Source organism: Xiphophorus hellerii, chromosome 4 (assembly GCF_003331165.1).
Source record: "Xiphophorus hellerii strain 12219 chromosome 4, Xiphophorus_hellerii-4.1, whole genome shotgun sequence".
NCBI classification, from domain to species: Eukaryota; Metazoa; Chordata; class Actinopteri; order Cyprinodontiformes; family Poeciliidae; genus Xiphophorus; species Xiphophorus hellerii.
Window position 1 is genome coordinate 2,353,843 of NC_045675.1, and position 23,829 is coordinate 2,377,671.

The 23,829-nt window shown below is 38.4% G+C and overlaps 1 protein-coding gene across 32 annotated transcripts in view; it reads left to right on the forward strand.

Moving 5' to 3' along the window:
- ppip5k1a (diphosphoinositol pentakisphosphate kinase 1a) overlaps window positions 1-23,829 on the forward strand; it is a 62,271-nt gene that overhangs the window by 1,464 nt on the left and 36,978 nt on the right. For all 32 annotated transcript variants that reach the window (XM_032560684.1, XM_032560670.1, XM_032560672.1 and 29 more), the window contains exons 2-25: window positions 4,178-4,636; window positions 5,730-5,925; window positions 7,414-7,504; window positions 7,602-7,687; window positions 8,753-8,907; window positions 9,713-9,814; window positions 10,828-10,989; window positions 11,492-11,613; window positions 11,696-11,797; window positions 12,813-12,899; window positions 12,974-13,049; window positions 13,134-13,243; window positions 14,507-14,592; window positions 15,150-15,275; window positions 16,491-16,612; window positions 17,708-17,890; window positions 19,975-20,116; window positions 20,201-20,424; window positions 21,338-21,465; window positions 21,550-21,664; window positions 21,758-21,865; window positions 22,460-22,588; window positions 22,658-22,798; window positions 23,024-23,114. In XM_032560684.1, the coding sequence (XP_032416575.1) occupies window positions 4,499-4,636; window positions 5,730-5,925; window positions 7,414-7,504; window positions 7,602-7,687; window positions 8,753-8,907; window positions 9,713-9,814; window positions 10,828-10,989; window positions 11,492-11,613; window positions 11,696-11,797; window positions 12,813-12,899; window positions 12,974-13,049; window positions 13,134-13,243; window positions 14,507-14,592; window positions 15,150-15,275; window positions 16,491-16,612; window positions 17,708-17,890; window positions 19,975-20,116; window positions 20,201-20,424; window positions 21,338-21,465; window positions 21,550-21,664; window positions 21,758-21,865; window positions 22,460-22,588; window positions 22,658-22,798; window positions 23,024-23,114 (3,022 nt within the window). In that variant the 5' untranslated portion in view covers window positions 4,178-4,498. The remainder of the gene's footprint in view (window positions 1-4,177; window positions 4,637-5,729; window positions 5,926-7,413; window positions 7,505-7,601; window positions 7,688-8,752; window positions 8,908-9,712; window positions 9,815-10,827; window positions 10,990-11,491; window positions 11,614-11,695; window positions 11,798-12,812; window positions 12,900-12,973; window positions 13,050-13,133; window positions 13,244-14,506; window positions 14,593-15,149; window positions 15,276-16,490; window positions 16,613-17,707; window positions 17,891-19,974; window positions 20,117-20,200; window positions 20,425-21,337; window positions 21,466-21,549; window positions 21,665-21,757; window positions 21,866-22,459; window positions 22,589-22,657; window positions 22,799-23,023; window positions 23,115-23,829) is intronic.

Genomic DNA, 23,829 nt, shown 5'->3' on the forward strand with positions numbered 1-23,829 from the left:
AAAAGGTAATTAGTAACTGACTTTAGATGGGTCAAGGAGAAACCACTGAAAAGTCACTTACATTTTTTTTCCTACTAACATTATTTACAGTTTTATCATGCATTTACGCTAACCAACCTGCAACTGACATACTCAAGTAATAATCAGTTCACTGCAAAATAAAGTACCTAATGTTTATTTTTACTGTTTACATATTTTACTTATCCAGAATATTTTGAATGTAGTTGATTTAAATTCAAAAAAAGATATCTGGACTCCATTTTTTGTCTTAAACGTTATGACACGTTGGGGTATTTGAGGTGTAGTTTTGTTCACTTGGGGTAAAATAATTTTAGATTATGAATTACAGTGAACCCTCACTATAACGCGGTTCACCTTTCATGACCTCGCTGCTTCGTGGAGTTTTTTGTAGAGTTTTTTTTCACAGTGCATTATGTTCTGCGTCCTGATTGGCTAAACAGTCTCCGCGCTTCTTCTCTACCTGTGTGCCAATAACGTTACGGTATTTAAAGATACGTAATACACCTTGGCAAATTTTGGCAAATATTTTTGCCCAGAAGAAAAAAGAGCGACAACAACTACCGATAACTACGTTCTTCTCCCAAAAAAACACACCTGCACCTCAGGCTTCAGAAGAAAAAGACACTAGAGGGGCGTGATGTGGTGACGTAGGGGATAGTGCGACTCACGTTGGGAGGCTTTGAGTCCTCGACGCGGCCGTCGCGGGTTTGATTCCCGGACCCCAGACTCTGCGACATTTGCCGCATGTCTTCTCCGCTTTTCTTCCCCCTTTCCTGTCACCTTACTATCATATAAGGGACACTAGAGCCCACAAAAGAAAAAAACAAAAAGACACTAGAGAACGGAGTCAGGTCGCAGCGTCACAGTCAGAGGAACAGTGAAATACACGAGTCACAATTTGTCCCACTGTACTTCGTATTGATGATTAAAATGATTATTTTACTGTAGTTATTTGTAAGAAAGCGTTATATTTGGTAAACAAATGCTTAGACCTGAAAGCAGGCTTTGTTCTTTGGTTTCAATGTAGAGTATTTAATTATGCTGTATAATAATTGTAAAAAATAAAGGTAACTACTTCACAGGTTCTTTTCGGAACGCAACCCCCGCGAAAAACGAGGGTTCACTGTATACCAGCTTATTTAAAACTTTTTTTATATAGTTGCTGAATGTGGCAGAAAAATCAATGCAAGGAAGTAAAAATGTGACCCAACGTTCATCAACATCATGGCAACCTAAATCACAATAAACGCTGTTAAACAGCTGTTCTTTATTTTAGGTAATAGTTTATTTTTTAAAATTTCAATTAACAGTCGTTCAGCTCCGGGTTTATGAAACCAAACTAAAATAACCCGGAGAGACTTCCTGCTGGGTGAGAGCCACATTTTAATACAATAGGCTCCTTAGAAAATTACTGTTCTATAATTAGCTGTTGTTAAAGGCCCCCTGGCTCCTTTTCATAGCAAAAATAAAAGTTGTGCAAAAAAAACTTGACTGGCTATGTTTGACTATGAAGTCAGTAATGAATCCTTCTGGGTTGTCTAGTTTAAAAATAAACCAAAATCAGAGTGAAATGTAACTTCAAATTACATTCAGTTAGAACCGGACAATAAATCAATTACAATATGTATCGCGATAGACACATGATCAATATTAACAGATGATAGAATATTATATAAATTCACTGAATGTTGGTGGCATTGACTAACTCTCTCACTCTTTGGTTACGTAGCAACAACCTGCTGCTTAACAAGCAGTTTCAAGTTCCCCCAACTTTGGTTGCCTAGCAACAACCTGCTGAGTAACTGGCGTAGCAGCAGTTTCAAGTTTCTCCACCATGCCTCGTAACTGCTTAAAAATAAAAAAATAATGGCAGGGAGTGAAAACTGGATAAAACAGTAAAGATCATTCCACCTATTTGGCAGTAAAGTCCTAATTACTTAATTATCGATATCAACAATTATTTATATTGACAGATATGAAACACAAAGATTTTTAGGCATTCAGATTCAAAAATCAATTAAAACATACTTTATTGATCGCAAAGGGAAAATAAATGTTGTTGTAACGTGTGTTAATTCAAATTCTTAAGAGTTATTGCAGATAGTGATGACTGTTGGCAGGAAAGATCTTTTGTAGTGGTCTATATTAATGGTCTAATGTCCAAAAGCTGTGAAATGGTGATTTACCACATTAACATTGTGTGTGTGTGTGTGTGTGTGTGAAAGAAACAAACCACAACCACATGAAATAGGGTGGGGTTTCTTGGATATATTTACCAGATTTCACCAGTTAAAATGTTATTTAACAGCAGTGTTTTTTTCTGTGTTAATAGGAAATGGTTGATGATCTGCTTGAATTGCTTCAATTTTCTTGTTTTCTTGGTTTGAGGGATACAGCAGGTCTGTTTTTTCGTGTTAAACTGCTTTTCAAGGCCAACAAATGCACACCTTTTACTCTTAACTGAGAAAACGTTTGGTACAATGCAACATATTTTTATTTTTTTACCATGTTTTTTTGTTTCTCATGTGTCCATTGAGCTTGGTTAAAGGGTTTTAAAGGAAACTTGTCCTTGTTGGTGGGAATAAACATTTCTACACCAAGAAAATAGAAAACATTTCATTCAAAAGGAAACTTTATTTTGGTAAATTGGGACTTTTTAATAACCTAAAACACTATTTTTTCTACTTCTTCATTGAAATATTGCATGTTTAGTGAGACATAAAGAAAATAATTAATCATTTTTAATTGAAAAAAACAAAATTACGACCCACAATGCAAAAAGTTTAGTTCAGGAGCCGAGGCTGCAAAGGCACCTTGTACTGTGTTTGTGTTTATGGCTTAACATGTAAGAACATCTGATCACTTTTAGAGGTCAAGACAAAAGTAACAGAGTAAAACTTGATGGTAACAAATGTTAGTAAAATAGCCTTGAATAAAAATTATAAGCAGTTCTAAGTTGCATTGTTAAATGTTGGACATTTTGTTTAATTGGAAATGAGACGTGATTGATATTAAATCGATGTGGTTTCAGATAAACAACAAAATTTTTCAAGGGGATCTTGGTCTTTTTTAGCAGCCATGTTTGTTTTCCTTAGCATTGACGTCCCAGAAGGATTGTTTATTATCTCAGCTGTGTTGAGCTGCGTTCAGTAACGGTAATGTTCACTGCTGCAAAGCCAGTCTGCAGTCCTAGTGTTGTAACATGTCACAAAGCAATAATCAGGTCTGTCTGCTGACTTTCCTGTCTTTAAGCAGCTAATCATCAGTTCGTTAAAATCTGAAGACTCTGGGCTTTTTATTAGTCTTTCCTTCATGTTTACATGTCTACAGAACAGCAGCAGCATTATTATAACTCTAAACATCTCATTATGAGTCTGATATCTCCAGATTTTTACGTGTTTAAATTCATGTTGCCAATAACCAAAAAGGGCAGCAACTAATGATTTTTAGTTTTCTTTTTGATTAATTAGGGCTGGACAATAAATCAATAACAATATATATTGTGATAGACGTGATCAATATCAATAGATAATAAATCTGATAGAATACTCAATATTTATTATGTAGATACAGTAGTTCTCATGTGATGTCACACTTCTGGAAACTTTGTAGGTGACAGCCATCTTGGTAAGCATCCGTAACTAGCCATCATGACAGTTGCTATGACAACAATAAACTAGCCACAAGCTTAGAAGTAGGTCTTGTTTTGCTAATATCTAATTTATAAACAGTATAAATACATTGCAACTATTACTCAATTATAATTTTTGAGTACTCTGCTTTCTTTTTGTTGGTTGGGAAGCCATGGTTCATCTGTGCTTGCCTACCAAGATGACGGGTTGTTACTTGCTGGGTAAAGAGCAGTTTCAAGTTCCCCTCCAACTTCAGTTACCTAGCAACAACCTCCTTAGTAACTGGCGCAGCAGCAGTTTCAGGTTTTTCCTCCGTGACTCATAACTGCTTAAGAGAAAAACGATAAACCGTGCAGATGGAAATTATTGAGCTTGTTTTAACTTATAATATGATTGATTATGACGGTATTAGTTACCACGGTAAAAAAAAAAAGATTATTGCGACTGGCTTAGTTACCACAATAAAAAAACATGATGTATGATTGTATTTATAATGTTTTTCATTGTTTTTGGCGTTAATGCAGGACTGCCCATCGTTTCTGCAAATGGAAGAAAGAACTACAGTCGTATAACTGGAGCTTTTGCTGAATATTCAGCCAAACAAAATAACAATCAGCTGAACCAATACTAGAAAATAAAAGACGGAGCAACGCTGCAGCCTCTCTCTTCCTTTAGTCCCGTCCTTTCTGTCTCGCCACCTTGACCTGCCTCTGCTGTGCAGTCGAAGCAGCGGGGTCCTCGTCCCTCGCCGCAGGCCTCGGGCCCTCCCATCGGCGGCCCGCTCTGGCCGTTTGCTGGTGTCTGATGGCGCGGTGGGATGCTAAGGGCAGCCGCGGGAGACTGTGATGTCAGAGCCCAACAGCCCGGGCGAGAGCCAGCGTGGCGCTCCCAGATTCTACGTGGGCTGCGAGGACGATGAGAGCGAGGTGCAGGAGGACAGCATGAGGACAGACATGGACCTGTATGAGGATGACGAAGACACGGTGAGCGTCTCGCCTCTGATCATTAGTGTTTCTTTATTTAAAATCGCTACATTTGGTTAGCTTTATTTGTCCCCAAGGGGCAATTTCAAGGTACAGACACAAAACTGAATTCATAAAATTCACACATGCTAATAAACATATAAATGTAAGCAGATACTAATAAGGTCAGTAATTATGCAGCCTAAGTGCTGCAATGGGCACCAAAAACACCAAATCCTACAAAGTTTTTTTTTCTTCTATTTTCTAATGCAAACATCTCAATACAGTTGAAATGAGACAAAACTAAATCAAAAGTAAATTTTCTGCAAGACAGATTATTATTTTAGTACATAATTTCTTTATATTGATGAAAAATTACTAGTTCCATTTAGAGGTTATTTCACTTATAATATGGAAAAAAAATATTTTTATAAATGAAATAATCTGCCAATGGAACTATCAATTATTATTCAATAGAAAGAAATTATTGACTTAAAACAAGCTCCTGCAGGAAGGTTTGTTCAAAAATAAACTTGAGCATAAAGAAAACTAATCTAAAAAGGAAATTTTGAGCTGTTTTTTCTTTCAGTTTAATTTTTTTTCATATTTTGTTGTTTTTTCCCCAGTTTCAGATAATCTTTTTTATTTCATGGCTCCAGTTTAGCTCCATTCAAAGATGCTGTAAAAGGCTATGCATTTTGCTCAAAGACTGTGAAACTGAAAAAAAGTTCAAAAATTATTTCAGGGATTTTAACTAGAACCGTATGCTTGGGCTGGAGGAGATTTAGATTTTATTTTCAGCTGCAGATGCCCGACTAGGAGATGGCTGCAGCGTAAAACAAAAGATCATCATGTGGAAAAGCCTCATGTCTGTTTTTCTTCCGGAAGCCTGTTAACTGAATAATGTCATTGCTTCTGCCAGAAAACTGAAAATAGGTCACTGCTTTTTATCGTTTTCTGCACTGAATAAATGTCTTCTATTTGCAGGTTTGATATTTCTAATTATTTTATTTTAAGAACAATGTGCTACTGTAATAATAAAATAAATACACTGAAGCTGAGGCCTTTAAGTTCTGAGTGATTTGTCCGGTTGACCTGTTTCCGTCCCGTTCAGCCCCCGGAGCGACAGATCGTGGTGGGGATCTGCTGCATGATGAAGAAGTCCAAGTCCAAGCCAATGACCCAGATTCTGGAGAGGCTGTGCCGGTTCGAGTACATCACCGTGGTCATCTTCCCAGAGGACACCATCCTCAACGAGCCTGTGGACAAATGGCCGCTGTGTGACTGCCTCATCTCCTTCCACTCCAAAGGTGCCACCCCTCCCACCACAGTGCATGCACACTGACAAAATGGCCCACATGCAAATCATGCATATTTAATCTGCATTGTCTTTGCAATCATTTTCTGCTGATATTTGTCTGTGTTTCCTCTACGGACGCAAGCAACTAATCAACTTATGATTTACTATTGATTTAAAATTAGTTCCAGTCGATTAACTAATAACTTCTTTTTAGTCCTTCTTTTAGTGTTGTAGTTTGGTTGCTGCTGGTTATCCTTAGAGGAGTCATTTGATACAGGAATAAAAATGGCGGCCATATTGGAACGTAAAAGAGAAACGATCCAAATGGAATCCAACGTGGGATGAAACATTTGCTTTATGCAGCTCCTTTTAGAAATATAAACACTCGACAAGTTCATTAAGTTAAGTTTTCATTTTAATAGCGCTTTATTCAGCTGAGCTAAATGACGGCATAGCATCAACTTCTTGATCAAAAATGGCTTACCTGCTACGAAGGTGAGGATGAGATGACGGAAAAGCAGAAGCATGGTAAAAAAACACATGACATTAATTAGCACTGTTCATTTTGAGGGCTGCTGTGAGTTAATGCACTTCATTGAGCGAAGTTTTTACTTTCCTTCAAGAGCAACCACAGACAATACTGTGTGAATATCTCTCTGTTTATGGGGAATGAAGTGTTTCTCATATTTATTTCTTTTAGCTTCTATTTTTCTATTTAACAACCTAAAAGCTTCCTTTTTTGTTACATGTGTAAGTTTAATAATGTGAGAAAACCACAATTTGTTTGATTATTCAGGCAGTGTTCAATGCAGCTCACACAAAATAATATTAATATTACTTAATTCAGCAGATCGTGAAAAATGTAGCCTTTCATGTTGTCAATTAATCATTAGTCGATAAATAAGATCAATCAACTTTAGACTATGTCTTTAAAACTGCAGTATGTAACTTTTATTAAAAGTATGTTTTTTTTTTAACAAATTTGTAAAAAATATGAGACAGATGAACTGTGAAGCGATGGATTTCCTCCACCTCCTCCCTGAGCCACAGAAATGTACCAAAAACAACCAATCAGAACCAGGAGGCGGGTCTTAGCGCTGTCAATCATCAGTGAGAGAACTTACAGTGACAGGAAAACCGGTTTTACAATGTCATCAGTAGCTATGCTAACTGGTGTTAGCATTAACATAAGATCTGCTGACGGGGGAATGGAGAGGCAACAAGCAACGCCACACAACGCCACATTGACTAAGACCCGCCTCCTCACTCTGATTGGTTGTTTGTAGTTAGTACTGGGAGAAGGCAGAGGAGCTAAATTGTTTTAGAGATTATTTGTCTCATAACATACTGACAGTTTCTACAAATATGTAAAAAAAATAAATTTTCTATATCCAAGTTTCTACAAATATGTAAAAGAATATATTTTTTTACATAAGTTATACTGCAGCTTTAATCGATAAAGGTTTAAAAATGTTTTTTTTGTGTCTCCTTTTTGTAGGATTCCCTCTGGACAATGCGGTGAGCTACGCCAAACTGAGGAGCCCTCTATTCATCAACGACCTGAACATGCAGTACTATATTCAGGACAGGTGCATCTGCTTCACCCTAACCCTAACCCTCCAACAAAACAAACATCTATTGGTGTCTTTTATTTATCATCAGGGTTTGTTTGTGTGTGTTTTCCAGGAGAGAAGTGTATCGGATCCTACAGGAGGAGGGGATCGAGCTGCCGCGTTACGCTGTGCTGAACCGCGACCCAGCTAAACCAAAAGGTCAGCCTCATATTCCTGTTTGTGCTTTGAACTTATTGTATCAGGCATTATTTATTCAGCCGAGTTCTGGTTCTGTGGCAGCTATGGGATAAATATAGCGCTGAATGTTCTGCAGGGACGAGTTTCCCTCATTAGGTTCTGTGACATAAAGGTTCTGGCACTCGGATCAGATGTTTTACGTGTTTAGGAGAGCTTCTTCTCAGGCCTCAGCAGTGAACGCCGCAGGGTCAACGTTTCCTGTGTGTGTTCGGCTGGACAATAAATCAATAATGATATAGATCACTATAGATCAATATCGGTAGAATATTCTCTCACTGCTAGCTAAGCTAGGTTGTTGGAATCAACTAACTCACTCACTCTTTGGTTACCTAGCAACAACCTGCTGGTTTCAAGTTCCCCCAACTTCGGTTACCTAGCAACAGCCTGCTGCGTAGCTTGCGCAAGTCTCCCCCCCCCCCCCGTGCCTCATGAAAATAAAAATAAAAGTAGCTGCTTAAAAATAAAAAAACAACACCGTGGGGAGTAAACTGGATGAAACAGGAAGGATCATGCCACCTACTAGACAGGATTTCAGATATTTAAAACAAAAACTAATCAAGAATTATGACTGATGTGAAGTGCTTATTTTGTGATTATAGGCCTGTCGCAAAAAATCAATAAATCATATCATAAATTAATTCCATTTGCAAGATTTATCTTTTTTTTCTCTCTCTCTGTTTCTACCAAAAACTGGAAACTGGACACTTTTTTAATTAAAGGTTATTAAAGGACAATTTTGTTTAGAGAGACTTCATAACTCATTTTGTTTGTTTATTTTGGATATTTAAAATGTCTTCCTGTTCCGAGTGTTAAATGCTCTTTAAATGATCTTTGCGAATGTGTTCTTACATTTTTTATGTTATTGCCATGATATTGCATGTAAATGATCTCAAAACAATATTATCATTTATCACAATAACTTCTGGGACAATTTATTGTCCAGCAACATTTGTTTTCATGACGGGCCTAATCGTTTTTCAGCCATATCGTCCAGCCCAATGTGTGTGTGTGTGTGTGTGTATTCAGAGTGTAACCTGGTGGAAGGGGAGGACCATGTGGAGGTGAACGGGGAAATCTTCCAGAAACCTTTTGTGGAGAAGCCCGTTTGTGCTGAGGACCACAACGTCTACATCTACTACCCCACATCAGCAGGCGGCGGCAGCCAGAGACTCTTCAGAAAGGTCGTGACCTCCACATTCATGACTCGTGTAGTAATTCAGATTGGTCTGACCAAACTACGGGCAGCAAACATTTACATTTCCTTATTATACACAGGCTTCCAGTGGGACTTTAATTAAGTGTTTTCAATGTCAAGATTATAAACTACTTTTTATTATTATTATTGTTTTATATGTTTTTATTAAATTATGTTTTAACTAAATAAATTTTTTAGCTTTATTAATATTTTATAATGAATAACTAAATATATAGTTATTTTAAACATATATTTTAAAATAAATTTAAAAAATAAAAAAATAAATTTTTTTTTTTTTAAATAAATAAAATAATAAATAAATAATACAGAAGAGAAATAAAAAATTTAGAACTGAAACAATTAATTAGATTTTTTGTGGTTAGTTGGTTAGTGTACAGAGTAAAAAAAACAAACATATTAAGATCAGTAACTGAGCCAAACTGTACAAAAAAAAGTTCCTTTAATTGAAATGCGTCCAACGTTGAGGAGAGATGAAAGAAAACAGACTCTTAAAAACGCAACAAGCTGATCAGAAGTCAGAAAAGATTTCTTCGACTTTGTTTCCACACATTTTCCAGTCAGAAAATTCAAAATATTTCAAAATAAGAGCACACTTAATGCTTCTACGTTGTGTTTTATGGCTTTCTGTCATCTTCTGGGACATTTGCTGTATTTATAGCTTGCAGCTTATGCAAGTTTTTACATTTTAGTTAAACCAGCGTCTCAGTTTCTAAAAGAAGTTGTGTGAAAAGAGAAGAAGAAGAACTGAACTTGGTCTCTGCTTTGTGCAGATCGGGAGCCGGAGCAGCGTCTACTCTCCAGAGAGCAGCGTGAGGAAGACTGGCTCCTACATTTACGAAGAGTTCATGCCGACTGACGGCACGGATGTTAAGGTTTGGGCAAAACATGCTGAGATACCTCAGCGGGGTGCAGTTATTGTGTTTTCATTTCATATAAACATAGATTACTCGCACTCACACCCACTCCATTTAACCATTTAGAAACAAACAAAAGGCCTTAAAATGAGTAAAATGGAGCCAGTCCAAGGAAGCTGTCAGGAGTGGAGCTGCAGCAGAGCGGAGGCTGGCTCTGCAGTGCGTGTTTCACATGGAACGTCACTTATGATGGCCGACATGTTTCTCTGTGTGAATAACCAGACTTCTGCAGTCCAGGCCAGAAGTTTGCATTCACTCATCAGATTCAGAAAAATCAGATAAACTAAAGGTTTTTAATAATTTAATGGATTATGCAGGTTGGACTCTGGAAGTCTGAGAATTTTTCAGATATGGACTTTGAGATCCAAAATGGCCGCTCCTCGCATCAGCAATACCAAACTAAGGTGGAAACTGGGGCTGAAGCAATTAATCGTGATTAATCGACTATTGAAATATTCATCAACTAATTTAGTAATTGTTAACAGGCGTATCCAGACTAAATCAGAGCCAAATCTACACAAAAAATATGTATGCATATGTAGAAAGCTGTTTGTCTTTGTCTGTCCTACTCAGAACTTCATAAGTGGTCGTTTTAGCTTCACCTGGTTAAATTCTGTAAGAAAAACAAATCTCTCTTATATTTTGTATTCAGTTATTAATTGGTTGTGCATGTAGATTTCTCTTCACATACGTGTTTAAATCACAGATTGCAGCTAATTTGTAATGTTTTTATGTATTCACATGAAACTTGTGAGGTGGGACTTGAGGATTTCTAATCGTAGGCCCTGTTGCTACCTGCCAGTAACATATCAACTACTCTCAAACTCACAACAGAACCCCTGCTTCTGCACATGTAAACGTTTAGATTTTCATGAGTTTTGCAGCAGATAAACAGGTCGTAGTTTACTGGTTGAGACTTGGAGCTCTGATGTAACAGAACTGCTGGTTCTGGGGTTTGTGTCGGACTGCAGGTGTACACCGTCGGGCCGGACTACGCCCACGCCGAGGCCCGGAAGTCTCCTGCGCTGGACGGGAAGGTGGAGCGCGACAGCGAGGGCAAGGAGGTCCGTTACCCCGTCATACTCTCGGCCATGGAGAAACTGGTGGCCCGGAAAGTCTGCTTGGCTTTCAAGGTACGCCGGCTTCCACCGCGGTGTTTACTCCATCATATTTCAGTGTGTTAGCACTGAAACGATTTATTGTAATTAATCAATTCTTGAAATAATTGTCCACTAATTTAGTAGAACAACATAATCAGAACAGTGATTAAGCTCAAACTGTAGAACAATACATTTAAGATATTTAAATCAGAAGAGATTTGCATTTAAGATAAAACAAACCTTTGCCGGTAAATTAATCCTGCAGATGCATCCTTTCCTGCAGATAATTGAGCGTAAACTAAAGGAATGTTGTATTGCATTTACGCAATAGGACATTTATTTTGATGTTTAAAAAATTATTTAATTTGTTTATTTGTATTTTCTTAATGTATTTTTATATTGTATAGAAAAACTTAATTGTTTAAATGAAAAATCTACAAAGTTTGCCAATTTATTTTCAATCAAAGTAATTGATTACTAAGATAATCATTAGTTTCAGCCATAATCTGTGTTTACTCTTGTTCTTCCACCGCAGCAAACGGTGTGCGGCTTTGACCTGCTCCGAGCCAACGGACACTCCTATGTTTGTGACGTGAACGGTTTCAGCTTCGTCAAGAACTCGATGAAATACTACGACGACTGCGCCAAGATCCTCGGGTACCGGCTTTTCTTTCTCACCTGCTCTTTTCAACATTTCTGAGTGTTTATTTGAGCTTTTGCTGTTGATGAAATGTCTCAGGAACATCGTGATGCGAGAGCTGGCGCCTCAGTTCCAGATTCCCTGGTCGATCCCAACGGAGGCAGAGGACATCCCGATTGTTCCCACCACTTCAGGCACCATGTAAAACCCGATTAATGGACTCACCTCATCACTGACTGTGTTTCCAGTTGTCTTAAAACTGTGCAAATCGAAATTACAAAAATAAATTTTCTTAATGGAAACATGTCAGTTTTGAAAAAGCAAAATGTTTTTGTGTAGAATAAGATGGTTTTTTAGTGCATCTTGCAAAACTGCAACGAAAACACTTATTTCGCATTATGTCAGTTTGCTTTCCAGCAGCTTATTTGTTGGCACTGGCTTCCTTGAACATCAGAGGCCTGACAGCATAGCAAAGCTCATCAAAGTTGAGTTTCTCATTGGAAAGTGTTGAATTCATGGCTGTAAAAAAATACAAAATTGCAGACTAAAATTTTCCCAAAAGGCTGCAAACAAAAGTAACTTCTCCCGCTGACATCTCGTCTGATGGCTACAACAGCATAGTAGACAGAAGAAAAGAATTCTCCCAAAAAATTTAGGAATTTTGAAATTGACGAGAAATTTTATAGAAAAAACATAGAAATTTCTGAAATCCAAAAGTTGAAAATTCGCAAGAAAAAATCTCTGAAATTTTAAGATGTGATAAATCTTCTAGAACAATATCTGAAATTTTCTGAGCTCATAAAGTCGAAAATTTTTTACTTTTGCAAATTCTCTGAGTTTTAAAATTAGGAAACTTTCCAGAAAAATAGTTTGCAAATTTTAAATTTTTGGATTCAGGAAATTCCTGCGTTTTTTTTTTCTTTTTAGAAATTTCTTAATTTATTCTAAAAATTTCTGAGTTTTGTTTTCTATCTACAATGGCCATAATATGTCATCATAGATTGTTTATGATGAACGCCAGTATTATAAGTGTTCACATTCGTTGGCAACATAAATTTTAATGACCTATCACGTGAACAAGTTTATTCATGTCTTTAATGGGAACGCCACAAATGCGAAATTGTGCATTTTTGAAAAAGGTTTTGCACACGTTTGTAATGGAGACGTAGCTACTGTGGCTTAAACATTTTCATTAATTTACTCTGAACCTGTCCAGGATGGAGCTACGCAGTGTCATCGCCATCATCCGTCATGGAGACAGAACGCCCAAACAGAAGATGAAGATGGAAGTTCGCAACCCCATGTGAGTTTTTCCCTCTGCAGACCGATCACTAAACGCCACATTGAAAGACCAACTGTTCATTTGTTTCCCTTCAGGTTCTTTGATCTGTTTGAAAAATACGACGGATACAAAACAGGGAAGTTGAAACTCAAGAAGCCGAAACAGCTGCAGGTGAAACAGTCGATCTTGACGTCTGAGGTGCAGAAATGTCAGCGCTGGCCGCTCTGACGGTTTCTCCTTCTGACCGTCTCACAGGAGGTGCTGGACATCACCCGGCAGCTGCTGATTGATCTGGGGCAGCGCAACGACTGCGAGATCGAAGAAAAGAAGTCCAAACTGGAGCAGCTGAAGACGGTTTTAGAAATGTAGGTGAAGAAAGTCTGATGATTAACCTCGTTTCCCTGGAAGCTCCTAAAAATGGCAACTTCTTACCAGGTTATTAAAAGCACAAGCATGGCCACAGCCTGTGATAAATTAGCTTTTGTTGGACGTTTTTGTCCTTGTTCTCCTCCAACTTCCTTAAAAGCCCGCTGCTCAGTTTTCTCACTGTTTATAAAATAAACGTCTGCTGAGAAAAGAGTGGAAGCAGACCTATGAGGTCATAGCAGAATGCTTTGGGCCTTTTTTATGATTGAAACCAGTCCGTCTTTACAAGGTTGCAGTTCTTCTGATAAGCCTGCAGTGAGTTCAGTAACAGACGATGTATGCTTTCCTGAAACACAGGTTAAAAATTGCTTATTATACTTCCTTTAACAGGTTAGAATAGATACAGTATATGGCCTATACAAAATATGTTCATTACATTTTTTAAACAAAATCATCCTCAGGTGATCTGATTTTTGAGCTGTTTTAGGGCATCTTGTCACTTTAAATCCAAATAACTTGCTGCTGGCCATGCCCCCCACCTCAACGTTTACACTCGCACCTGAAAATGGCTCCAAGCAGATGCGTAATTATACAACCGTACATTTTTGAAAAGCATTAGCAGAGCCTCCTGCACAACCATCAGGAATGCAACAAGTTGTTTCTGGATGGTGAGTCAACAACAAAAGCTGGCCAATCCGGCTGGAGTTCCGCTTCGGTTGCTAGGTAACAGAGATTTGCTCAGCTAGGGTTGCTAGGTAACGGCGCAGTGGCCGTGAAATGTGACATAACAATGAACTCAATTTAAAAGTAATTTATTGATCCCGAAAGGGAAATTAGATAGGAAAGTTTTTAAACGGCTTGTTTTCCAGCCACGGAAAAACATGAGCTTATTGCCAAATGCTTGTAGTCAAAACCAAGCTTATAAAGAGGGGAAAAATGCATTCATCACAGAACCAGCCAAATTATGAAAAGAACTTGAGATTTATAGTTCAGAAAATATGGTATGTTAAAGGAAATTGGAAGGAAAATCTGCAGTAGAAAAAGGTGCTTAAACCACAAACGACAGGGTTAGCACCAGCAAGTTGACCTCTACTGGTGGAAACAGAGCCCCAAAAGTTAAAGTTTCAATATTTCTGCACTTAAAATGACTTTTATAAGCCCAATTTACAGTTTTAATGTTGATTACTTATGATAATCAAATCAAAAATGCTTGAGAAACTTTGGAAGTATTTTTATTTTTTGATATTTTTCTGGTTCTAAAGGTACGGTCACTTCTCTGGGATCAACAGGAAAGTGCAGCTGACTTACCTGCCCCATGGGCAGCCGAAAACCTCCAGCGAAGACGAAGGTTCACACATTTATTTGTTCGTTTATTTAAACCTGCAGTTTGCAACTTTTATAAGGAATATGTTTTTACATATTTGGTGAAACTGTTAGAATGTCGTGACAGGATGGGTTGAGACAGATGATCTGTGAACAAATCGAGCTTCTCCTCCTTCTCCCAGTGCTAACCAGAAACAACCAATCAGAGCCAGAAGGCGGGTCTTAGCGCTGTCAATCAATCCCGTGAATGCTAAGGCTAGTTAGTATAGCCACGGATAATTTTGGATAACAGCCTGTAGTGATGAGTTGGTTCTCTGACATTAGCCCACTAATGTTCACAAGGTTGATTGACAGCACTAAGACCCGCCTCCTGACTCTGATTGGATGTTGACTGCAACCATAGCTCATGATGGAGGTGAAGGAGATTTTGTTTTTTCACAGGTTTTCCGTCTCATATTAAACTGCCACAACATGGTGACAGTTTTAACAAATAAACTTAAAAAAAAAAAAAAAGTTACATCCTCCAGATTTAAGATTTATGTTACTATCAGTTTTTAATTTTACTGGTTCGGTCCGTTTCAGACACACGTAAGGAAGGCCAGTCCCTGCTGCTGGTGCTGAAGTGGGGAGGAGAGCTGACTCCTGCTGGCCGGGTGCAGGCGGAGGAGCTGGGCAGAGCCTTTCGCTGCATATACCCTGGAGGTCAAGGTGAGAATTACTTAAAATCACATAAATTAGAATTACAAAAATAAACTTGCTTAATGGAGTACCTCTGGTGGCGCTGCACCGAGAACCACAGAAGGAAAAACCTCTGTAGAAGGCGCTGAGCGCAACTTCCTTCTATATGAAATGTAAACAAAAACCGAGTGACATCAGATTTTAGCGGTTTGAGGATTTCTGTTTTGTTTTTGGCTAAAGTCCAGGAGCCATTTCTCCTGCTGGCGTTGGACTCCCACATGGGCCAGACACCATAACTAATCTTGCTGAGCGATAAATTGTGGCAATAGTTATTGCAATAAGTGATAATATTGTTGTTTTGATGCCATCAAGTAATATATTGATAATGGCATTATAATGCAAGTTGTCTCACTTAAATATCAATAAACTTTAATTTTCTACAGAAAATGGTGGTGTGTTAGAGCCATTCTAGATGAATATAAAGGAGTAAATTTCCTCCAAAATCCTCAAAAGAAATTTCCTAGAAAAAAAGAAAAATATCTCAAATTAATCTAAAAATGTTTGAGTTTTTTCCTTGCAAATTTTTGACTTTTGAAACTCAAATTTTAAAGATATTTTTATAGAAAATTTTCTTGATCAATTTCAAAATTTCAGATATATTTTTTTTTACCAATTTTATTTGCTTTTGGAGCTCAAAAATTAGCTTTTTTTCTCTTTTTTTTTAAAGTGTTTGTGATTAATCTAAAAATTTCTGAATTTTTTAGCTGAAATTTACTCTTTTATTTCTTTACTATCTACGACGACCGGATTACGCAATTGTACTTAATTTCCCAGTTCCAGTCAATACTGGGACTAGAAGATATTTTAAATATCCAAAGTAAAGCACAACATCCAAAAACAATAAATAAAACAGAAATACAAAGCCAAAATTCTAAAAACAAGAAATTATTACAATCTCTGAAAACAAAATATTAATCATCAGAATAGAACATATCAGAATCCCTTTAATCGATCATATGATTCATTGATTAATTGCTTGCTGCGGCAGGTTTACACGTTTGTTTTGGTTTCCACACCATTCAGATTTTTATTTCAGAGGAATTTCTTTCCACCTCTCTGTTTTCTGTTGCTTCATCACAGAAGATCCCAATAAAATCCTCGGAAGAAACAAAATGTGAAAAAGCTCATTGTGTTTAGAAAGCAGCATCCAAGTTTGTTGACGCCATTCTTGCTGGTTTGATGTAGGAGACTATGCTGGATTTCCGGGCTGCGGGTTGCTACGGTTACACAGCACCTACAGACACGACCTGAAGATCTACGCGTCGGACGAAGGCCGGGTGCAGATGACGGCGGCTTCCTTCGCAAAGGTATTCTGTAATATTCAGCATATGATCACGTTAATGATGAACGAGCAATAAGCGGAAAATTATCAAGTTTTATTTACTGTGTGTTTTTCTGGGTCTGGAAAAATATTTGAGTTTCCGCCATTTTACAAATTGAATTTAACGCTTTAACCTCTAGTTGTTCAGTTGGTGCCTGAGAACCATCTAAAGCTAAATGTTCACTCAGATTTCACAGCTTCTTTTGGATTCGAGATGATTGGAAATTGGGGGACAGAGAAGCAGGATTAATATTTTTACTGTACACAAAAAACATCACAAAGCTTCTTTTTCCATGCAGCTATTCACTACGGAACAGCAAAGTCTGTTAATCTAAGATAATTAACTGGACGTGGAAAAGATCTGCAGATTTCCAGATCTTTTCTGGTTTTAATAAACTCCTGATTAATTTTCCTTAGGAAAACAAAACGTGTCATGTTTATGAGTCAGTTCCCTTTGTAAAGCCAGAAACTTGTTGATTTTATTCTAGTTCTGTATTGTTACATATAATTGATTTGGGTCATTTCAGTCAGTTATACGGAAGAGGATTAGGGCCAATGAAAAAAAAATAAAACAATTTTGAGATTAATCTCAGAAGTCTGACACTTTGTAATTAAAGTCACAATTCTGAGTATAATGTCAGAATTTTGAGAAAAAAATTCTAAATTCTGAGAAAAAAGTCAAAATTTAGAGAAAGAAAGTTAGGTTTCTGAATTTAAAGTCAGATTATTATTTTTTTTCCAAATCTACTGCCTTAGTGAACCTGAAACTTCCTCCACCAAATATAGAGAAATGCTCTGAAAAACACAGAATCGTTGATCATTCCTGTTCTGGGAGTTGGCCGGAGTAGAGTGTGGGTCCAACTCCAAGCATTTGTGTTTAGCAATGGCCCTGCATGTGGCAGCATTTACATTTTTTATTTGTATTTTTTAGAAGCAGAATGAAGTTTTGCAGATCCCAAACAGTTTAAGCTGCACAGGTTCTGAGATCCAAGCCAAAATGAGATATTTTCCACTCATTTTAGAAACATTGTCAGAAATAAAGACAGATTTGGTGTGTGTGTGTCGGTGTGTGTGTGAGCAGGGCCTGCTGGCTCTGGAGGGGGAGCTGACGCCCATCCTGGTGCAGATGGTGAAGAGCGCCAACATGAACGGGCTGCTGGACAACGACAGCGACTCGCTGAGCAGCTGCCAGCACCGCGTCAAGGCCCGGCTGCACGAGATCCTGCAGCGGGACCGCGAGTTCAACGACGAGGACTACGACCGGGTAACGAGTCAGACAACAAACTTCATCACACTAACAAGTAGGAACCCGTGACGGGCTGCATTCACGCTGGCTCTTTTGCCTTAAAGCGACCTGCATCAAGCCAGTCTGAACAACACAGATCGGACTTTTCCGAATGCGACCCACGCCACCTGGATAAACGATACGTAGCTGATGTTTTCAAATTAGACCTGTGTCTGTACGGCCAGGTCGCATTCATCCGACCTGAACGTCATTGATACTCAACAAACGTCACTATTCTGCGTCCTGATGAGCGCGAGCGGGAAGAAAAGCAACAATCGTAGCGCATTATAATGAAGATTAAGTCGTTAAGGAGCTAGCTCCCGTCATTAGCATCCATGTTTACTTCCGCAAACACGGAGCACTTCTTCTTCTTCTTCTTTATGGCGGTTGGCAAAACGCTGAGCACGCTCTCTGTGTGTGACGTTACTACGCCATCTACTGTGCATGCAGGACACTTTCAGGTCTTCTGCAGCGCATACAGGAGATCACATATACGTAAGTTGTATATAGAAATGTGAACAACCATACTGGAAAAAAAAAAGTCGTTTTGTTTCACCTCTTTAAAACGAAGCATGTGCTTCTAAAGCAGACTACAGGTTCCAGCCACAACTCTGGGAAGAAAAGCAGGATTCAACACAGACACCCATTACAGTAAAGTTATTGTGTTTCCATGTAGATACATATTTTTCTTTTATTTATTTAACTTTGATTTAACCAGGGAGATTATGCTGCTGCCTGTCATTGCCCTTAAAGTTAGATTATTTAAGGAAAACCTGGTAATGACAAGCAGCAGCATAAAACAAACACTTACATGCAAATAACATCCACAAAATGACCTAAAATACGTTTGAACACATAAATATATCTATTCAACTCAATTAGTATGTGATTTTTTTTTTATTTCTATAAAAACATATTGCGATATTTATCATTACTGCAACCCATCAAAATAGATAATGTGATATGAGTTTTATGCCATATTGTACATCCCTACTAATAAATGCGTTAAAGTTTCCAGCACTGGCTGAGGCTGTTTCTGTGGTTGCTGGTTAAAGAAAACACATTTTGTTTCCATGTTTCAACAGCTCCTCCACCTCAGCTCGTTATTTTTAACTCGCCATGACTCCCACAAACATCATGGTTAAACCGAAGCTGAAACATTTCAACAGGGAAATGGTCAGAGTGTGAAAAGAAGCCAGGAAGAACAACCATCACCAGAAAACGGATGCTTTCAGAGCAGAAACTATCCGAATACGGTTGACATGAAGTAGGCTGAACGAGATCAAAATCTAAAGAAAACATTAAAAAAACTGACATTTACATTGTCCAGCTGCATGAAAAAAACACAAATATAAACTATTCAAGTTTATTTTATGGCTAAAGATACAATATATATATACATGTATATTTGTCTTCCTACATCCTTCCTGCCCCTTTTTCCTTCCTTCTTTTTTCCCTTCTTGTTGTTCATTGTTTCCTTTTCATCCTTCTTTATTTATATTTCTTCCTTCCTTCCTACTTTCTTATTTTTCCTTCCTACCTTTTTATTCTTTCTTTCTTTGTATCCTTCCTGCCATTCTTCCTTTCTTCTTTTCCTTTTTCCTTCCTTCTTATCCATCGTTCCTTTTTATTCGGCCCTTTTGCCTACTTTTTTTTCTCTCCTTTCCTTTTATCTTTCATTTCTTCCTACATTTTTATCCGTCTTCCTTATCCTTCCTTGCTTCATTTTTATCCTTCCTTTGTCTCCTTCCTTCCTGCTTTCCTTACTTCCTTCTTACTCTTCACTCCCTCTTTGTGTCCCTTCTTCTTTGTGACTTCTATCCTTTCTGTAGTTCAGTTTGGGTTTAATTTTTTTCATATTTATAACTAAATGACATTGAACTCTGGAGAGTCCAGGAAAGTCACATGAATCCTGTAAAAGAGGCCGTTTGGACGAAGTCGGACCCGAGCGTCTGTTGCTTTAAAAAACAGCAAACATGTCTGTTTAGTGAAGCGACATGTTTTGTTTTGTTTGTTTAGTGATACTCGTTGGTGACCCTGGTCTGTGTTTTGTTTTGTTACAGCTGGCCCCGACCTGCGCTACGTCTCTTTTGAATTCAATGAAAACAGTGAAGAACCCGGTGGCCACATGTGATGAGGTCTACACGCTCATTCAGAGCCTCACCTCTCAGATCCGCACCAGAATGGAGAACCCAAACTCTTCCAGTACAGAAACATGAAATCGACCCTTCCTGACGTGTTTGGCTGCGTTTCTTCAGCTAGCAGGATGTTTTTCTCCTCTGCCTCCAGACCTGCAGCTCTACCACAGCGAGACTCTGGAGCTGATGCTGCAGCGCTGGGGCAAGCTGGAGAAGGATTTCCGCATGAAAAACGGCCGCTACGACATCAGCAAGATCCCCGACATCTACGACTGCGTGAAGTATGACGTCATTCACAACGCCACGCTCGGCCTGAAGGACACGCAGGAGCTGTTCCGGCTGTCGCGAGCGCTAGCCGACATCGTCATCCCGCAGGTTGGAGGACGACGAAGGAGCCTAGAGCTGCTTTTCTTATTAAATTATTTTATAATAATAAATAATTAGTAATATATGATGAACCCATCTGCGAATAGGGGGTGTCTATTTGCCGATGGGTTCAAAATGTGACAAAATGTTGTTTACTTTAAAGTTTTTCCACATTTTTACCAGTATTGTCAGTTGCTTATGTTCCTTATGCTTTTGATTAACAATATTTGAAATATTGGGCACACTTATGCTAACACACTAATAGCAGGGCTGATTCTTTGTTTAACATCTTTGCTAACTTTGAAAATATTTAGACCTCTTAGCTTCCCTTAAATTACTTTTTCTGAATAAATTCTAAAGCACTAATTTGTTTTGTAAAGTTTCGGTTGAATAAACTTTGTGGTTGAAGGTTTGTTTATCAACTGTTCACATTTGTCCAGCAGTTAGACATTTATATTCATGCTTTTAAATTGAAGTCTGCTTGTGTGCAGCAGTTCGGATCCTTTCTATATTTTCTAATAACTTTATTTCAAACAAGATATATAAAAAGGTACAAAATAAACAAAAGAAGACAAGATATAGTAAAACTATTTATTAGCATCATAAAACATTTAAATTGATGTATTTTGATAGAAATATATCAAGCACTAGCTTCTGCTGGCTTAGGTCTAGCGCTTTAGCGTTAGCAGAACTAATGTTTATGTTCAGTGCTTCAGGGTTAGTGCAGCTAACGTTTCAGCTAGTGGTTCCCACCACTGGTTATTTGTATATTTAATTAGGTTTTCTTTTGTTTGGATATGTTTTTAATCGGTGAGGAAGTGTAAATATTTACTAATATGACCCATCACTTTCTGGATGCGAAGCCCAGAAACGTTAATGAATTGAGCCACCTGAGTAGTTTATTTTTTGTGTGTTTTTGCAGGAGTACGGCATAAATAGAGATGAGAAGCTGGACATAGCTTACGCTTACTGCCTCCCTCTGGTCAGGAAGATCCAGCTTGACCTGCAGAGGACGCACGGAGACGAGTTTGTCAACAAGCTTCATCCTCTGTAAGTTAAATTTTAATACAGAACAAATGTTTAACGGAGAGTAAACATAGGTAGCCATGTTTTATTTTTACTTCCTGTTTGCAGGTATTCTCGTGGTGTTTTGTCACCCGGCCGTCATGTCAGGACTCGGTTATATTTCACCAGTGAGAGCCACGTCCACTCCCTGCTCAGCATTTTCCGATACGGAAGCCTACTCGACGTAAGCAAACAGTGATTCCTGCAGATTCTGGAGTGTTTTTATGAAAAGACGTGAAGATCAGGGTGATATTTTCTCCGTTTGCGTCTGAGACAGGAGGAGAAGGACCAGCAGTGGAAACGCGCCATGGATTACCTCAATGAGGTCGCCGAACTCAACTACATGACGCAGATTGTCATCATGCTCTACGAAGACAACAATAAGGTGAGTTACTGATGCTTTATGAGACAGATCATTGTAGAGCAAGGGTTTACATGAGCTAATAAACAAACTACCGCTGTGTTAGATTAGCTAGCAGTGACAGCTAATCTACCACAGCGATCACTTATTAATTATCACAAAATAAACATCAAGCCTGAAAACAGAAAACTGTAATGGACTGAATGTTCTGTTCTTTGTGTGGAAAATATTTGTGTGGATTTTTTTTTTGATTTTGAATCCTGATACACTAGTGGACCTGTTGTTAGTCAGTTGCTATGGCAACGGATCTGCATGCAGCATAGCCAACAGAGAGCAGGAAAAGTGAAGGTTACAAGTGGTTTTGAGTTTTTCTTCAAAGGTTTTTCCCTTTGCTGCACTGCACTAAGTTAATGATACCTTCAGCTGCAGGTTTCATTTTGTTCATGAAATTGCTCTCCTGTATCAGCAGCAAGAGTTAGAATCGTCTTTTTGCCCTCCAGCGTTGTGCGGGTGCGTGACATTTCCAGATGTAAACAATAACATGCAGCGTGTCTGTAACAAACAGATTAAAAACTTAATAATCAAGCATTAATTGTCTTAAACATGGTCTGCCTGAAGGACATTTCCTCTGAGGAGCGGTTCCACGTGGAGCTCCACTTCAGCCCCGGCGTTAAGGGCGTGGATGAGGACGAGCACGTGCCGCACGGATTCGGCTTCAGACCCGCCTCATCAGAGGTGACGCGACAGGTAAACACCGTGAAGTTTAAAAACGTCTCGATGTGGAGGACATCCAGGCTCCAGCTGTGTGTTCCTCAGAACGGGCAGAAGAAGGAGGAGCGCAGCAGTCTGGAGGACCTGACGCGAGACGAAACGGACCGCGCCGTTCCCGCGTCGGAGCCGATCACCATTCAGAAGCGGTCGCCGCTCATTCGCAATCACAAAACCGGATCAATGGAGGTGAGACTGAACCCAGGAAGGCGTGGAACCACCATTTTTAGTTATAACCATTTTTAGTTTTATTTTTTATTTTATTTTTTATTTTTTAGTCCGTAAACATAAAATCACATCTCATTCATTTGCTTTTGAGCAAAATTGGTTTATTCTGTGCAGTTGCAGCTTTTCCTCCATGGTTTTGATGCCACTCCATCTCCCTAAGTCACCCTGCCCTCTGACCCCCTCCAGGTCCTCTCAGAAACCTCGTCCTCTAAAGTCGGCAGCTACCGTCTCTTCTCCATCTCACGTCAGTCTCCAGAGATGAAACAAAGCGGCTTAGGTAGGTGAAGGAAAAAACATCAAACAAAAACAAGGCAACAAAAACCCCCACCTTGTTGCTACGGCAACCGCACACATCATTAACCGGTCCCCTGTGGATTATGGTTTATGTTTGGAGGAGATGTAATAACATGGAGTGCAGGCTGTGCATTTCCTTAACATGACCTTTGAACTTTGACTGCAAGTTTAGAAAACGAAAATGAAGAAAGTAGAACTTCAAGCTGTTTCCTCTGTGGTTCAGATTTAACCTGAAATCAACAGGTACATCTTGATAAATTAGATTAACTTAAAAAAGTTTCAAATTCAGCAAAAATTTTATTTTATTTTCTAGATTAATTATAGTTATATTTTAAATGTTTGTTTAAATACTGAAATGAACACAGAATTCGCTTCAATAAGTTGCAAAACGTTAATGCTAGTGAAGCTTTGCTGCATCCAAGCGATTAAATTAAGGCTGGAGGATGTTATGTAAAAATAATTTTTCTTTTCATACCAGTTCCAATTTTAAGGTTGTTCTTTCTTGTGACAAAGTATTTTCAAAAAGTGGCTTTTATTTCAATTTTCCCTCCTGCTAGTTGTATGGTGCAGTATAAGGGTCATGCTATGAGTATTTTTGTTTAATTATGAGAATATTGCTCCATTACCCGACTAAAGGTGCAATTTTACCAGAAAGTCGTCTGAAAATTACAAGGAAAAAGTTGTTTTATGAAAAAAGC